A 12,245-nucleotide genomic window follows, 5' to 3' on the forward strand; every position below is an offset into this window, starting at 1 on the left:
CTTTACCCTAATGGTAGTTACCTCTTTGAGTAAATCCCACTTCAGCACAATGTGATCACTGCCACCTAGTGGTTCATTTATCTGCAGATTCCTAATGCATGAATAATCACTACTGATAATCAGATCAAGAGTATTACTCCCTCTAGTTGCCTCCCGAACATGCTGGTGTAGAAAACAATCGTCCAATAAATCCACAAAAGCCTTGCTAGTGTGTGAGTGACCAGCCCCCAAATTCCAGTCAATATCTGGGAAATTAAAATCCCCCATTATAAGACTCTCTGACATTATGAAACTCCTGGCATTGGGGTACACGCAAGTATACATGCACCTGTTCTTTTTCTTAGCTACCTTAACACAACCCATGTGTTTACTTGCACCCCAATGACTCCCAGCAGTCTCTGAAATATCCTGCATGTTATTTTCCAAGCTGCTGCTGCTCATTCCAATAGAAGCAGTGCAAGAATCACTTTCACCTCTGCCAGTGGCTACTGTTAATCCTTGTATCCCCCCAATCTAGCAGTTTTCCGACCCACCTAACACTGTGTCGATAGTATCAGCAAACATTCTTGCACCCTTTCTATTTAAGTGTATCCCATCCCTGTAGAAGCAGTCTCTCCTGTTAACAAGTACAGACCAGGCTGAAAAAAATTCTTCCCCTTGAGCCTTGCCCAATCTTTCCAGGGCCGAATTGATCGACAGGGCTCTCATCATATACTCCCTCCTATCGTGTTTGGGCAGAATTGCAGACACTTTCAAATTCAACCCTAATTCACGGCTTTTTTCAAAAGTGACCTGTACTTGTTAAGTAATTCTGCCGGTCTCCTACTCTTAATATCATTAGTGCCAACGTGTACAACTATATCACCTTTTGTGCCCTTAAAAGATGATATCCGCTCTACGTCATCAACCTTTGCCCTTGGCAGACATACCCTGGTCCTGTTCCACCTATCCTTTTTACAAAGCATGTTTCCCGTTTCCCTGACAACAGAGTCACCAACTTTTACTCAGAAAGGTATGAGAGTCTGATATTGTAACCATCTTTAATGAACTAACAAACAAAGAAAACTTCAGTGGACATTTCCAACAAGATTCTGCTATTACACTTACATTCATTCATTCAATGCAGATATGGAGAAGTATGTTCAGTGAAAGGATATAAGTAGTGGATTATGGTGCCTCATTCTCCATAAATCATTTCATGCAATGTTTTTTGTAGATCTATTTAAAGAATAGGGTTATTACAAAACACAAAAAATTAATAATCTCACTCAAGGAAAAAGTTAAATTTGAAGTGGCTGATATATCCAGAAAACAAATCCAGTGTGTGAGCCAAAATCTTTTTGGAGGTATTGGAGTGTATCAGAGCCAATGGATACCACTAAAAGTGGTACCCATTGGCTCTGATTTAAAAATATAATATGCACTATTTTTGCTTAAAATAGTGATGACTATATTCATGCAGTCTCACAACATTCTTTTATTTCTAAGAAAATTCTATTTCCATTATTAAACTATAACACTGAAGAACAAAACAATTTTTTTAATTGTTATTTTAGATTATTTTTATTGCTCATTGAGCAATAACAAAGGTAAGAATTTTAAAAAAAATATTTTAAAATTTCTTACTTTTGCTGCACTCAAGTTAGACAAACAGGGATCTGTATTTTCAGACTTTTTTCTCCTGGCTTGTTACAGATTAAGATCACAAAAAGGAATGTCTGAAATGTACAACTATTCTCCTCCCCTAATTAAATTAAATCTAGTGTTAAAAATTTTACCTTTTTTTTTTGGAAGCTACTTGAGCTCACAAAACTATTGTTCACTTCTCTTCATTACCTTGTCAAAAGTTAAGAGTATTTACCTTTTATTCTTCATCACTTTAATAAATTATATTAGTTAAGGTGAACCTGATTATGTTTAATAAGTTTACCCAGTCTAGATATTGCAATAGCAAGTGACGCATCAGACATTGTCTTCCTTATCAGATCTATTTCTGTGTTTTATTTAAATTGTAGCTAAACTAGAGAAGCTGGTTTGTGGTGATACGCTATCATAAATTAAATTAAAATTTGCATTAAAATTGTTAATCAAATTGTACTAAAGTTAATTTTAAGTAAACTTTGTAATTTAATTATTATTTACTAAGTTTAACAGGAAATAAAATAACCTCACCTTTCTCCAGACCTATTTCAGCTAGACATCGAGATGTACCATATGTTGTGATTACAATTCTGTGTTTCACAAAATCTTCAACAGTAGGTACAAGGAAAGTAGCATTCTGTCCTTCTTTTGCTATTAAACAATATTTCTGAACAACACGATTTACTGTTTCCAGCCTTCGATGTCGAAAATAAACTCTTAATGGTGTAGCTTCAGTATGGCCCTCAGCAACATATGGATGAAAATATTCTTGTATATATATATCAGCAGCACTAAAAATATAAATAATTTTTAATATTCCTTTTAATAGACAAACAATACTGTTCAATATAGCAATTTTTCAAATTAAATGGCACTGCAGTTACATTAAATCATGAAACTCAGTTTAATGTAATTGTGAAAAAAAGAGATAGTAGTATCTAATTGTTTCAGTGCAAAATTCAATATTTCATCTACAAGCCTAAACAGAAAAGTAAAATCGAGAACAGTTGGATAATATTTTAATCCTGACTTACTAGTTTTAGTTTGTACTGAAAATGAAATAATAATAAATTTCAGTATTGCACTACTTACAAATAAACAATACAAGGAAGAAAAAGATGGACCAAAAACAAAAAGTACAAATTGCCTTCAGCCTGCAAGGTATTTCCATTTAATTTTTTTTTTGCTTTTGTAGAATTTTATAGTCTTAATAATATTTCCTAGTGTTCATTTTAAGAATATTTTGGTCATTGATTGCTGAATTATTAACAAAGAAAGTGTTACTTTTTTGGAAACATATAAGTGTTGTTTATGTTTAAAAAAAAAAAAAAAAAAAAATATATATATATATATATATATATATGACAGTTTTAATAATTCACTCATTTTATTTAGCTTAGAAATTAAACAAGAAAACTTCTCTAATCCTGAATAGACTAAATATGTTACTGTGTATTAAAGTAATCAATATAATAATAATTGTATATGTTATTGCCATCAATGAACAAGGTATTATTTTTATTTTTCTGAATGATTGAAGATCTCATCAGATAATAAAATGATGGCAGACTAGAGAAATTTGATATTTCAGAGATTATATGAAATTTGATTGGCCTGCAGCTGCCATTTAGTAATTTCAGATATACTGCAAACTATCGGAGAAGAAACACAGTTTGCAGAACCTCAATGCTTCATAGCCAATGAATGTAATACCACAGGAGAGTTAACAAGGACTGAATTAAGTAAGGCTAACTCGGGAATTTTTTTATTTTCTTTTGGCTGGTGCAGCATAAGCCTTAGGTTTCCTTGCACCATATGGCCTATAATAATAATAATAACAATTGAAGAAATATTTTGCCACTGATTTAAAGATATCACTGCTGTAGTACAGCTGATACAGTAGTACAGTTCTAATGGTACAGCTGACTCATCAGATGGCAGGCAGACACCAGGAGCACCTCCGTAGCCAGGTGGACAGGAGCAGCAGTGCGTAGCACACACTTCTTGATTAGACTGGGGTTCGAGCCCGTGACCACCAAATACGGAGGATGCAGAAAGGTCAGGGAATGACCACCGCATATGCCCGGAGCAATATAGCCTTAGTTGCTACCAGTTAGCATAATTTTTAAAAATATTTGAGAAAAGAAGTTGGCTGTATGAGAGATGTCATGTGGTGTTTTAGACTTTACTTTGTAAAAAATTATTATTTCAGTTACAGTCCTAGCTGGTAATGATTTTTCTCACGGTGGGGGGGGGGGGACATTACACAAAATTTTCAAGTTCAATCTGTTCTTGTCATTGGTTCTACAGGAATATCAGCAGCTTAGGCCATATTGTGACAATGTAGTTTTGTGTCTGTACAAATGTATGTCATGAGCAAATCTGCATTCTGTGCAGAGTGAAAAAAAATCCAGAATAATTCAAAGGAAAAGAGAAAATCTCTATTCCTCTACTTTAGTATTAAAAAAAAACAGGAAAAAAAAAAAAGATGAGGTGGATTGACACCTTTGGGAGCCAGCAATAAATTTATTAAATATACTGTAGTGGAAGAAAAAGTTTCAAAAACTTAACAAACCTTTAAGTGTATAATTACATAACTAAAATAATAATAAACAATTCTTATACAATATTATGTGGACCACATATTTTATAATATCACTTTAATTGAAGGAAATCAAGCCAAATTTAGCTGTGATTTCATCAGTCACTATTTTAGTATTTAATCCTGATCGGTGACCAGTTTTGTTTTATGCTAATGATGAATAAACACCTTAATTAATGTCACATAAAAAAGTAGCAATTTATCTTCACAATCAAGATCATTATAAGATTTAAATGCCTCAGAAATATAATCCAATCATTTTTGTTAAAAACCCATATGGCAGATCAACTTAGCTCTGAAGTGAGCTGGATAAAATGCTGTGGTGCTCTCAGTGCTAAAGCCATACAATTCATGGGATCAGAGTACATTCGTGGGATCAAAGAATTAGCAGGCTGGGAAAAACCAGGTTTTAAAAAAATATACATATGATTCTATTCAAATGGATAAAAGAACAGGCCATCAGGTACAGCAATCAATCAGAGATTGTTATTTTTCCAGCTAACTCAAAGTTTAACCTCCATGTATCTGAAGATATGAGTATAAGTTTATCAAGTGGAAATCTGCTGTACTCCAATGGAAACAGTGAAAGGAGTGAAGGTGGAATTGGGTTTCTGGTCCATAAAGATTTTAAAAACAACATTTTGGAATTCAAAAGTACATCACCAAGAGTGTCAAGACTAATACTAAAGATTTCTAAGAGATACAAGCTAAAGATTATAATGATTTATGCACCAACATCGAGCCATGATGATGAAGAGGTTGAAGAAATGTACACTGAAATTGAGAGTCTTCTAGATGAGCAGAAAACCCACTACACTATTATTATGGGAGACTTCAATGCTAAGGTTGGAAAAAGACAAAACAGCACAGAAAGGGGAACTATAGGAAATTTTGGAATTGGTGAAAGAAATGAAAGAGGTGAAAGACTTGTGGAATTTGCAGAATCTCAAGGACTGTCAGTAATGAACACTTTTTTCAAGAAAAGGGTGAACAGAAAGTGGACATGGAAGAGTCCAAATGGATTAACTACTAATGAAATCAACTTTATCCTCACTAATAGAAGATATATTGTGAATGATGTCACCGTCCTGAATAAGGTAAATGTTGGAAGTGATCACAGAATGGTAAGATGTACACTTGATATAGATGTAGGAAAGGAAAGGAAAAAACTGACTCAAGTAAATAATACAAAGGTCTTTGAGATAACAGAAGAGGAAGAAAAAGCAGTATCTACTGGAACTTAAGAACAAGTATGAGCTTCTGCAGACTGCTGAGGACCAAGATATCGACGAGGAATATTACAACTTTTTGAAAGTGATAAAGCCCAAGAAACCTATAGGGAAAAAGAAATCCAAAGAAGAAAAAATTAGTCAAGAAACACTTGTCATGATGAACCGAAGACGACAAATGAAAAGCAAGAAAAACACTGACAGGGAGAAAATTGAGTATACTGAGTTATGCAAAGCCATTAGAAAGAGACTCAGAGAGGACATAAGAAGATTTAACACAAGAAAAGTAGAACAAGCATTAAGGGAAAACAAAGGATTTAAATCAGCAGCCATGAGCAGTAATACAGAAAGACAAATGATATGAAACTGAAGAATAGCGATGGTGTACTTATAAACAGCAGAGAAGGCATAATTCAAATAGCAGAAGACTACTATAGAGAATTATACAAGGAGCAGGGGAATGATGCCAGCAGTGGGGAAGATGGATTGCAAAGTAGCAACACATACGACATACCCAATATTCTTCCTGATGAGGTAGAACATGCATTGAAGAAAATGAAGAATCAGAAAGCCCCGGGGGAAGATGAAGTTACTGTAGAGTTGTTAAAATTGGGAGGAAGAGACATAACACAAAAACTGGCAAGGCTCTTCACAAAGTGCATTAGAAAAAGTGTGACGCCTAAGCAGTGGAATAATGCAATCATAGTTTTGCTGCATAAGAAAGGAGATAAATCAGAAATTGGAAATTATAGACCAATTAGCTTGTTATCCCACATCTACAAGTTGTTCACAAGGGTCATTACTAACAGATTAGAAAGAATACTGGATGAGAATCAACCGAAAGAGCAAGCTGGCTTTAGGACAGGATTCTCAACTATGGATCACCTTCATGTAATATCACAGCTAATGGAGAAAGCAAATGAATATAAAACACCATTATGCCTGGCATTTGTGGATTATGAAAAGGCATTTGACTCCATACAGTATAAGGCAATGTTTCGGGCACTGGAAAGACAAGGCATTGATACCCCATATATTATGATTTTGAAGAAAATATACGAGAGTGCTACCTCCTTTATTAGACTAGACAAAGACAGTAGGAAATTTAAAATTGAGAAAGGAGTTCGACAAGGAGACACAATATCTCCTAAGCTGTTTACTGCTGCCCTTGAGGAAGCTTTCAGAAGATTAGACTGGTCGCAGAAAGGAGTCAATGTGAACGGAGAGTACCTAAACCATTTGCGATTTGCAGATGACATTGTGGTCATAAGCCATGATCCCAAAGAATTAGAGGAAAATCTTAATCAGTTATGCACAGCTAGTAAGGATTTTGGACTAAAGATGAATATGGCTAAAACAAAGGTAATGATGAACAAGTATGCCACAGAAAGGGAAATAATGATTGAAGGAGCAGTAATTGAAAAGGTGGAGTCATATACTTATCTGGGACAAGTTATTAGCTGTAATAATGATAAATGGCTGGAAGACAAGAGAAGAATAAATTTTGGATGGATAGCATTCAGGAAATATAGTCACATACTGAAGAGCAATATCCCAGTTTGTCTGAAACGTAAAATAATGGACCAATGTATACTCCCCACCATGACTTATGGAAGTGAAACTTGGGCACTCACCAAAAGAATGGAAGAGAAGCACACAGCGAAGAATGGAACGAATCATATTGGGAATAAGACTGTTAGATAAGAAGAGAAACACATGGATTAGGCAACAAACTCAAGTAAAGGACATTCTTATCAAAACTAAAGAACTAAAATGGTCTTGGGCAGGACACATAGCTCGAAGACATGATGACAGATGGACTAAGAAAATAACAGAATGGTATCCAAGAGGAGCTAGAAGAAAACCTGGAAGACAAAGGCGGAGATGGATAGATGAAATTCATGAGTTTGTGGGTAGTAAATGGATGTCCAGTGCTCAAAACAGAAGCAACTGGAAAGTTGCTGGAGAGGCCTTCATCCTGCAGTGGATTGAAAATGGCTGATGATGATGATGATGATGTATCTGAAGATACAGAAAGTGTCAGGTGGTAATTGTTCTTAGTCCATATGAAAGAACACAGGAGTGCTATATATCCTCGAGAGAATCAATAAGACAAAATTCTTCCCACCACTGGGAGAGAACCACACACCGAAGATCCCTAGGTCAATGACTGGTGACGTTATCTGAAAATGAAATGAAGTGGCACTGAAACCATCAAAAAACAACCTACAATGCTGACAGGATGACAACGTTGACCTGAGAATGAAGCTAACATTGTCACATCACATACAGGCTCTCGGCAAGACAGTTGGGACATATGCTAGCAACAGTACAGTGTGATTAATATGGATTTACCATGGTTATGCATCCTGTGGTTACTTTACTTACACAACAATACTAATACTGTACAGATCAATAACATGATGTTTAAAGGTCACTGCAAACTGGAAATACTCTTGAAAAAGTTTCAAAAAGTTAAAATTTTTCATTCTACACTCAATGTTATTTTAAAGAATGGTAGTTGTAGTGAAGGGTCTCAAAAAAAAAAAAAAAAAAAAAAGCTACTGAATTTCCAATAATAATAATGAGCATGAGCTTAATAATTGATGTCAATAAAGTCTGAAGTGTATTATGTTTTTAATAAGTAGCTCAAACTGTAAGCAGCAAGCATTACCTAATTATAACTTTTCAAACTATAGTATTGGACTATTCTGGACACATTGTTTTTATTCTAAATTAAACATTTTTCTGATCAGTTGTTTCATGTTTTATATTTGACAGATGAAATGCAAGAAATAAAACTTTATTAAAATATAGTGAAAATAAATTTTTTGTTTTCGTTACATTAAGTTTTGCATAGCATGACAAATGGAAAACAAGATTGATGCTAGAAAAAATAATGACCCTGGTTTATTCAAAGTAACTTCCTCCCACATCCCCACGCTGCATGCAACAATCATAAAGTTAATGGAAGAACTGGTGGAAGGCCATGACATATACTGTTCAATGTTCTTGTCACAGCTTTTTGAATAGTGTTGATTTTATGAAAATAACAGCCTTTCAGTTGTTTCTTCAATTGTTCAGTTGAATTTTGCGAGCAGGGAAAAGGAAGTGATTATCCTCTTGTATAAGGCAATGGTCAAGCCACACCTTGAGTACTGAGTACAGGTCTGGAAGACTAATTTTAGGAAGAATGTAGAGTTGTTAGAACGAGTACAGAGAAGGGCAACAAGACTGGTAAAGGAAACAAAGGGGTGCTCTTATGTAGAAAGGCTTAAGTTCTGCAAATTGCAGCTTCTGGAGACTAGGCTCCTGTGAGGCGATCTGATTGAGGTGTATAAGGTCTTGAATGGATTGAGCAGGCTCAATGCAGATGGGATTTTTCCTCTTGCTCAGATTCCAAACCTGAGGGGGCATAGATTCAAACTGAGGAAAGACAGTTATAGAATAGATGTGCGGAAGTTTACCTTTAGCCAGCGGGTAGTTGATTGCTGGAACAAACTTCCATCTGTTGTTGTTGAAGTTGATAGCTTAAATAATTTCAAGGCAGAACTAGACAAACATGTGGAACGAATGGATCAGTGAAACGGGAAGGGTTTTTTTTTTTTTTTTTGTGGCTGATGCTGTATAAGCTTGCTTTCTTGCATTATGTGTCTCTACTAATGCAAACTAATGCAAAAAGGTGACAAGTAATTACAGACCTATTAGTTTAACCTCTGCTCCAGGGAAAATTATGGTGTCACTGGTTAAAGAATTGCAGGATCATCAACACAAGATTGCAGTTATAGTTCAGACACAGTATGGCTTTGTTAATGGGAAGTCTTGTCTGACCAATTTGATTAGTGATGTGGTCACAAAGGAACTGGATGCAAAAATTAATTTTGATATCATCAGGTCCGTGCAAATTGGGAGTACATTGGATACGCCGCACCAGATCCCCTGATCAAGAGGGGCCTAATCAACTGATCCCCCTTAACAACTTTTGTATCGGGGGACCCCCTAAGTACCTTTGCATAGCACTGGATATCATATACTTGAATTTCAGGAAAGCTTTTGATACTAATGCACATGGAAGACTACTGTACAGATTGGAGTAGTATGGCATTAAGGGCACGTTGCTGCTATGAATAAAGAGATGGTTGATTGGAACAACAAAGAGAGTGGTAATCAATGGATACTGATCTTCATGGACTAATGTTATTAGTACAGTCCCCCAGGGTTCAGTGCTGGGCCCATTGTTGCTTTCTGTATTTATCAATGATATAGATGAAGGTATATAAGGCGTAATGTCTAAGTTTGCAGATGATACAAAGGTTGGCAGGGTTGTTAACAATAGTAATGACAGTACAGTCAGTCCTCGTATAACACGTGTTTGCACTACACGAATTCGATTATACACGATTTATAAATAGGGGAACGATATCTTATATAACACGAACTGAATTCGCTTATGCATGATTCGCCTTTGTGTTTACAAGCAATGGCAGTTGAACGCGGAATCACCCCAACTGAACGCAACACGATAGGAATGAAGAGAAGATTCTGAAAATGTATTTGTTTTTTATATCAGTGAAGGGGAAACACATTTCACCATAATAATGTAAAACCAACAAAATTCCAGCAATCGGTATAATCGCAAATGCAATTAGATCGAGTTTACTACCAGTTTATAACAGATTCCACTAGCAGAAACGCAACTGGATATTGTTTTTATTGTTTTTAACCCCTAGAAATGTGAGGTGTTAATAGTGTATCTCGGCCTTTATGATGTTGTTTATTCAGTTGCTACACGTGTGCAGCTTTGTTTATGTGTATCAAGCGTGCCTCCTAGTTTTGTAATTGTGCTTTATTCCCTAAAAATTAGTAAAATACTTAAAAGGTGTGAAAAGGAAGCGTCCTGGTGAAGACACTGCAGATTCAGAGAGAAAAACAAAAGCAATATCGATAAACAGAGGCGGACTGGATCAAAAATTCTTACCCGGGAAAATTTATAGTGGCCTCATACTATGGTTTATGGCCAAAATCAACACTGGCCCCCGGTCCACTGGGGTTTCCCTGGTAAGGCTTATGGCCAGTCCGCCTCTGTCGATAGAGAAAAAATATGAAATTGTGAAACGCTTTGAGCGAAATGAACGACCATGTGATATTGCAAGTGCTACAGACCTAAATGAGCCAATGCCGAGAATTACAAAGAATGCAGAGAAAATAAAAACAACTTTCATAGCAGGAACAACTCAAAGTGTAATTAAAATCCATTAGATTAAGACACAAAGAAGTGGAAGAGATGGAACGGCTCTCATCTGTTTGGATAGAAAATCAAACAAAAAACAAGTTTGCTTACGATAGAAGCAAAAGCATTAGCAATATTTTATTACGATTATTTATTGTGTTTGGTAATGTTTTGGTTAGAAATCCGTGTTCAATCTTGGGTGGTCGGCACCTAACCCTATTTTTCCCATAGGGCCTGTTGTTTATATTGCATGATTTTGCATTGCACGAGGGTTTCTAGGAACACAACTATCGTGCTATACGAGGACTGACTGTACACTACTGCAACTGGATCTATAAAAGTTGGGCAGATGGGCTGAGAGGTGGCAACTGAAGTTTAACATTGACAGATGCAAAGTACTGCATATGGGTAGCAGTAACCCCAGAGTAATGTAACAACTGTGGGTACTACACTCAGGGTAGCAAAGAATGAAAAAATCTGGGGGTAATTGTGCAGTCAGACAAGAAGTTTTCTGAGCAGTGCAGACAGACATTGCAACTCATGGGGTCTTGTCAATGACATACAGGAATTTTGCTAGCAATGATAAGGAAGCGATTATCTCTTTGTATAAGGCAATGGTCAGGTCACACTTGAGTACTGCATACAGGTCAGGAGGTCTCATTTTAGGAAAGATGTTGAGCTGCTGGAACGAGTACAGAGAAGGGCAACGAGAATGGTAATGGGAACAAAGGGTTGCTCTTACCAAGAAAGGCTTAAGTGCTGCAAATTGTAGAACTTAAGCCATTGTGGTGATCCGAACGAGGTCATCTGATTGAGGTGTATAAGGCCTTGAATAGTTTGAGCAAGCTCAATACTGATAGAGTCACCTCCGTAGCCAGGTGGGTAGGAGCGGCAGTGCATAGCACACGCTTCTTGATTAGACCGGGGTTCGAGCCCGTGATCACCAAATACGGAGGATGTGGAAAGGTCAGGGAATGACCATCGTATATCCCCGGAGCAATATGGCCTTAGTTGCTAATGCTCCTAAAAACCAAATAACAACTGATAGGATTCTTGTTCCTCTTGCTTGGATTACATACCTGAGGAGGCATAAATTCAAATTGAGGAAAGACAGTTGTCCAAGAGATGTGCAGAAATTTGCCTTTAGTCACCAATGGTTGACTGTTGGAACAAACTTCAATCTGTTGTGAAAGTTGATAGCTTAAATAAATTCAAAGAAGAACTGGACAAACCTTAGGAATGGATGGATGGGTAAAATGGGAAGTACTCCCCCCCCAATTTTTTTCACTGATTATGTATAAGCCTTCCACCCATGGTTACAGCTTAGTATATCTGAATTAGGTTTTACATGTCATGCTGCAACTCAGCCTTTATTTATATAAAGTTTGCCTTTAGCCAGAAGTGGCTGATTGTTGGAACAAACTTCCATTGGTTGTTGTGGAAGTTGATAGTTTAAATAAATACAAGGAAGAACTAGACAAATTATGGGATGAATAAGTGAAATAAATGGGAGGTGTTGGTTTTTTTTTTTTTTTTTTTTTGC

At 36.2% G+C, this 12,245-nt stretch overlaps 1 protein-coding gene across 1 annotated transcript in view; it reads right to left on the reverse strand.

The window, feature by feature from the left end:
* Window positions 1-12,245, reverse strand: part of Helz (Helicase with zinc finger) — a 509,821-nt gene that overhangs the window by 205,401 nt on the left and 292,175 nt on the right. Inside the window, exon 10 of the mRNA XM_090378353.1 lies at window positions 2,173-2,432. Coding sequence (XP_090234479.1) covers window positions 2,173-2,432 — 260 coding nt within the window. The remainder of the gene's footprint in view (window positions 1-2,172; window positions 2,433-12,245) is intronic.

Source organism: Mastigoproctus giganteus, chromosome 7, assembly GCF_048544385.1.
Source record: "Mastigoproctus giganteus isolate SK-2022 chromosome 7, ASM4854438v1, whole genome shotgun sequence".
NCBI classification, from domain to species: domain Eukaryota; kingdom Metazoa; phylum Arthropoda; class Arachnida; order Uropygi; family Thelyphonidae; genus Mastigoproctus; species Mastigoproctus giganteus.